The sequence below is a fragment of the Prunus persica genome, chromosome G8 (genome assembly GCF_000346465.2).
Source record: "Prunus persica cultivar Lovell chromosome G8, Prunus_persica_NCBIv2, whole genome shotgun sequence".
NCBI classification, from domain to species: domain Eukaryota; kingdom Viridiplantae; phylum Streptophyta; class Magnoliopsida; order Rosales; family Rosaceae; genus Prunus; species Prunus persica.
Genome location: NC_034016.1, coordinates 867,114 through 873,540, shown reverse-complemented (window position 1 = coordinate 873,540; position 6,427 = coordinate 867,114). Strand labels below are relative to the sequence as shown.

Here is a 6,427-nt window from a genome sequence, read left to right as displayed (position 1 = left end):
GAAATGACCAAATTTACCTTCATATTTAATGAAAAATATCGACAAGAATGTATAGTAAGATCCAAAGGACCAAATATATAGAGTTGATGGACCATTTGAAAGAATAATTTAGTTTATGGACCAAATTGTAAATGAGGTACAAGTTTGAGGACCACTTGATGCAGCACAAGCACATAGGTTACAAGCGTAAGCTTGAAAAGAACATAAACTTGGAATCCACCAGAAAGTTAGAGAGAAAATTCCCACTGTTTTTATGATTTGATAAAAGATGAGTTGAGTCCAACCATACATAACGACTGTCTAAATACATCATTCTCACCTATTGGATTGCCTTAAGGAGTTATTGAAAGCTTAACAGAAGATAAACGAAAAGTCTGTAAATTGATTACAATCTTTAAATGCTCTTTTAGAAGCCCAAACGATCTCAATAGCCCAAAATCCACCTTATATCACAGCTAAGTAGTGAGTTGGACTCATGACGTTGTTCCCTTTTTGAAAAGGTATTATGCAATCCAATCAAAGCTCGGACGTCAAATCTGTAAATTCATGCTGCGTCCTTTTTTCCTTCTTCGCTCCAATTCTTCTTCAATCCATTCAGCCATTTGTTCTACATCACCATTTCAGTAAATAACCCATAAATAATATAACAAAAGAACATAGTCACACTGATAATGTGCTTATCAATCTGATAATTGCCAACACACATTGTCAACATTTTTCTTTCTGGATGGCAACATTGTAATCATCTAATAGCCATCAAATAAATGCTATTTGATTAAAGAAACTTGTGGACAAAACATAAAAAGTAACAATGTTTTGATAAAAGCTACCAAAATGTCATTGAGTTTGAACCAAAACTATTAGTCTGCAAGTTAAGGCACTTTTTTAATTGACTTAGACCTTCTTACAAGACGCTAAAAGAAATGAGCTCACAGTGATATGAAATTGAGAGAACCTTTTGCTTTTGGTCCACAAACGTGCTATGATACCAAATTGATATTCTTTTCACACCAATAAAACCACACGCTACATGCGCTTAAGTAAAAAAATTATCTAAAAGTTTCAAACGAAAAGGAAAAATACATAGAAAGTTCCTAGTTTTTATGGTCTGATAAGTAAAGCAATAAAATAAAGCAAAGAAATATAACTTTAAGAACAATAGTCATAAAGAACAATAGTCTGATAGCTGACCCTTTTAACTTTCTAGAGCCTTCATTATTACTCCATTTTTCCTTTCTAACTTCAATCTTTTTGTTCTTTCATTTATTGAGTTCTCTTATATCGGCCATCAGTCAAGTAAATCTCCAAATACTAGCTATTCAGCTCTTTTTTAAGCAATACATTATGGTTTGATTCATGTTAAATTATTTCTTCATAATTCATTGTGCGATGTAGTTATGATTTTAAAAGATGACATTAAATTATAACATATAAAAATTATTATCTTAATGTTCAACAAGTCTTTCTCAGTCTAATAATATTGATCCACTTTGAGAGAATTTCTGGCTACTCCACTGCATGCAATTGCCCCCTAAAAAGATTTATATTTAAATAAAGACTTAAAATATAAACTATTTGGATCGTTGAAGTAGAATTCGTAATAAACACACAAGGTGTCCCTCAATAAAAATTAACTGATATATATATATATATATGCGGTTACCTACAATTAGTCAAGAAATTGAAATGCAAAAATGATAGGTTTGTCATTGAGCATTTGTTTCGAGGCATAAATTTGAATGTTCTTGCATTATTTTTAGTTGAAATCATCTTTTCATTATTTTCTCATACTGGTCTATTCGAAATCGACTTTGCAATGAACAATACTTAACAGCTACGAAAGATTGAAAAAAAATTAGAAAAACGGACTTCTATACAAGTGACACTGATAATGTGCTTATCCATTTGATAATTGCTGACATGTCAGCATTTTGCTTTCTGGATGGCAACATTGTAATAATCTAATTGCCCTCAAATAGATGCTATTTTTTTTTTTTTGGTTACCAAAGAAACTCCTTGGGTGTCATAGAGGAAGGGGGAATCCACCACTACTATGTTGAGAAGAAAGTTTTGACACACGCTACTAAGATGTCATGAAGTTCGAACCAAGACGTCTGCAAACTAAGACACTTTGTTGGAAAAACAATAATAGATACAAACTGTAATATGCTTTTTCTGTATCTAACGAATGAGGCTTTGTTTGATTTAAATAAATCTCTAAAACCTTATCAAAAGAGTCATAACTTTTTTACCATTAAATATTATATAGTTTTGGGCTTCCATTTGGCCCACTTCCATGTACAAAGTGTGGGAATTCCACACTTATAAAGACCTCACTCTTTCTACTTTATACCAATGTGGAACAAATGTCCAACATACTTTTTCACTTGGCTTAGATCCACTTGCAGGATGCTGAAAGAAAGTAGCACACAGTGATATGAAATGGAGAGAACCTTTTGCTTTTGGTCCACAAACGTGCTATGATATAAAATCGATATTCCTTTCACGACAACAAAACCACAAGCTGCATACGCTTAAGCAAATACATGGAAAGTTCCTAGTTTTTATAGTCTGATAAGTAAAGCAACAAAATTAAGCAAAGAATATAACTTTAAGAACAATTTTTTGGAAAACCACATTGCACGCGTTTCTTTTTCTGATGGCTGCATCGTAAGCATCTAATTGATAGAAATTTGTGCACAAAAAAGTATAAGAAGGAGTTTTCTTTCACATATATAATTAATTACTGACAACTTTCGGTCACAAAGAAGAATCACTAGTGTGTAATGAATACTATATATATCAAACAAACAAGATGATCATTTGAATTACCATACACAAAAAGAATTTGCAGTCAAGTACATAGAGTGAAAGAAAGAAGAGAGGAGATGGCATCAGCTGGCGTAGAACTTTTGATCGGCAAAATAGGTTCATTTCTTGAAAGCAGAGTGCCTCTGTTAGGAGGAGTTGGTGATGAACTTGAGCATCTCAGGAGTGAGTTGCTCACCATGAAAGCCTTCTTGGAAGATGCCGAAAGAAACGGAGCTCTCAGTGAAGTTGAGGAAACCTGGGTGGCAAATGTGAGGGACCTATCCATCGATGTTGAAGACATCATTGACGAGTTCAAATATCACGAAAATGAACAGAGAAGTTGGGATCCATACACAAGGGCCTTTCGTCAAACTATTTTCTTACCGTTGAACCTTTGGGAAAGGCATCGGATCACCACCAAATTGCAGAAGCTCATCATCAAAACAATCAGAGCCATTCCGGAAAGAAACCAACCTTATGGTGTTGATCGTATAGATGGCATGACTAATTCCCATGGTTACGATCCCAATCGAGTCGAAATCTTCGGTGAGTTATCTCTTTTCTTTAAAGATGATGAACTTGTCGGAATCGAAGATGCTAAAGAGAAGTTAGTTGGATGGTTGCTGTCTGGAGAGCCTCAAAGGACTGTAATTTCTGTGGTTGGTATGGGGGGTTCTGGCAAGACCACCTTAGTTGCAAACACCTTCAACACTCAAACTGCCAAGTTTGATTGCTATGCTTGGGTCACTGTCTCAAAAACTTACAACATTGAAGATCTTTTAAGGGTCTTGATAACAGAACTTTTTACATCAACAAGGGAAGATGTTCCTCAAGACTTGAGCAATATGAGCTACACACAAATGGTGGAAATTCTGGTCAACTATTTGCAGCCAAAGAGGTATGTGATTGTGCTAGACGATGTGTGGGATATTAATCTTTGGAGGCAAATACATGTAGCAGTTCCAGATGGAGCACATGGAAGCCGGATCATGCTCACAACTCGGAGAGAAGACATCGCTTCTTTCTCATTTGGGGCTGGATGTCATGTTCATCACGTTCAGCCTCTTAATGAGAATGAGGCTTGGGATCTCTTTTCCAGGAAAGCTTTCTCTAGCCGGCCTGATAATTGTTGCCCACCAGAGCTTGAACCCGTTGCTAGGGATCTTCTTGGAAAATGCCAAGGCTTACCTCTGGGAATAGTGGCTTTGGGCTCTCTCATGTCAACCAAAAGGCTTGCATCTGAGTGGACGGAATTTTACACTCGTTTGAGTTGTGAGCTAAGTAACAACCCGTTGCTTGAAGTAGTGAAGAGCATCTTGTTGCTAAGCTTCAATGACTTACCTTACCGACTCAAGCTATGCTTCCTGTATTTCGGCATTTTCCCAGAAGATTACGTGATTGAATGTGATAGGCTTGTTAGATTGTTGATGGCTGAGGGGTTTGTGGAACAAGTTGCAGGGGCTAAGCCAGAAGAGATTGCCGAAGGCTATGTAACGGAGCTCACTTGCCGATGCATGGTACAAGTTGTTAAGAGGGAACCATTTGGACGGGCAAAAGCGTTCAAGATGCATGACCTTTTACGAGAACTTGCTCTTTCAATTTCCAAAGTTGAGAACTTTTGTACCATCTATAATGAGCAAAAAACGAGGGATGATAGCAGAGCTCCCCATCGCTTATCAATGCAAGCAAACTATGGAGAACTACAGCCACACGGAGACATGTCAAAGGTTCGCACCTTCTTTATTTTTGCTCCTAAGATGACTGATTCTTCTTCATTTCAAAAATTGCCATCTGGTTTCAAACTGTTAGAGGTCTTGGATCTTAGACATGTCCCGATTGTTCAACTCCCAGATGAAACAGTGAAGTTTTTTAACTTGAAGTATTTAAACTTGAAAGGAACAAAGGTGAAAGAGCTTCCGAGGGACATAGGAAACCTTCATAATTTGGAAACCCTGGACATTAGGCATTCCAAAATTAGGTCACTTCCAGATGGGATTGTTAAGTTAAATAACTTACGACATCTTTTGATGTACCATTGCAATTTTGAAGATCTTTTTAGGTCTTATTATTTCTTTGATGGCACACAAGTACCACTTGACATATGTAAGCTAAAGAGCTTACAAGTTTTGGATGCTATCGAATTACGAGATGGGTTAACCAAAAAACTTGCACACTTGACCCAACTCACACGAATGAGCTTAACAAATGTGAGAGAGGCCGATGAGGAGGACTTGTGCAAGTCCATCGAAAGCATGAGACTCCTTGAACACTTGTTTGTCCATACAAGTACAGAGGATGAAGTGCTACACTTGGATGCATTGCCGTCAGCTCCTTCTGTACTCAACGCACTTGGTCTAATTGGAAAATTAGAGAGGGTTCCGCTTTGGTTTCATTCTCTTCAAAACCTTACAGCACTGAGATTGCATTGGTCAAGATTAACAGAAGATTTTCTTCCTCACATCAAAGCTCTGCCTAATTTGGCCATACTTCGGCTAAACAAGGCATACGTTGGAAATCAATTGGTCTTTCATACAGGATTCCCAAAGCTTGCTGAATTGTACCTAATGGATTTTCCTCAGTTGAATGTGATCGTCATAGATAGGGGGGCGATGCCTGCATTACAGACACTGGTAATTACTGAATGCATGGGGTTAAAGCAATTGCCTAAAGGAATCGAACACCTTACATGTCTCCAAAATTTGAGTTTTGTAAGTGTTCCTAATGAGCTTGTAGAGCGAATATGCGGAGAAGAAAGCTTGGATCATGCCAAGGTTGAGCACATCTCTGAAATCAGTTATCACTACAAAACTGAACTTGGATGGTTGGGGGAAAGACTGCGATCCTCTCTACAATGGGTTGTTCGACCCTCATCTTCTTCGGTCGACATTCTTACCCGGGATGGGCTACCTTTTTTACCAGGTGATGACTCTTTTTTCATGCTTAGTTTCTTCTTCTATTATGCCCTCTTGCCTTCCTACTCTCTTAAATACTTGTACAATTTTTTACAGGTAATTGACTGGAGCTCAACAAATTAAGTAGCCACCACTGTGGATTGATCTGTGTTCATCCCTAAATTGGAGCAAACCGTTGCAAAAATTGTGTGTTTTTCCAATCTAATGAGATCATGTCCAAGACTTATATTTTTACCACATTACGGCTTAAATGTACTATATTGGGATTGCTACTTCTTTTTCTTTCCCATAATGCTATGCATGTATTGCTATTTAAAGATTGTCGTATTCCGCATATATATGTTAGAGACTTCATTATCTGTGGTACTCTGGTTCTTGAAGCACCGTGTTCGTCTATCTTGTGGTGAACTAGATACCAAAACACAAATATATATATATATATATATATATATAAAAGTGACTTTTTAGTAGCTATGGTTTCTGAACTTAGACTTGACGTCCAGTCTAGGGCTTTTGTTACTAATGAAAGTCGAGTCTAAGTTCAAGGAAAAAGCCATAAAACTATTCTTAGGTTGTGTTTGGTGGGCTGGCTTGGACTGCACAAGTCCAATTAAATTGAAAATTGGTCCAGTCCGTTGTTTGGTGGGCTTAAGTGTATCATGAACTAGTTAGGAGTCAGATTTTTATTTCAGATACCAATCCAT

The 6,427-nt window shown here is 37.1% G+C and overlaps 1 protein-coding gene across 1 annotated transcript; it reads left to right on the top strand.

Moving 5' to 3' along the window:
• On the top strand, window positions 2,746-6,089 carry LOC18768817 (disease resistance protein RPM1). Its single transcript, XM_020570707.1, has 2 exons — window positions 2,746-5,730; window positions 5,820-6,089. The coding sequence occupies exons 1-2, from the start codon at window positions 2,889-2,891 to the stop codon at window positions 5,825-5,827; spliced, it is 2,850 nt and encodes a 949-aa protein (XP_020426296.1). The 5' UTR covers window positions 2,746-2,888; the 3' UTR covers window positions 5,828-6,089.

Bases quoted from the DNA above. Each gene is read 5' to 3' on its own strand.
- LOC18768817 (XM_020570707.1), top strand. From the start codon at position 2,889: ATGGCATCAGCTGGCGTAGAACTTTTGATCGGCAAAATAGGTTCATTT.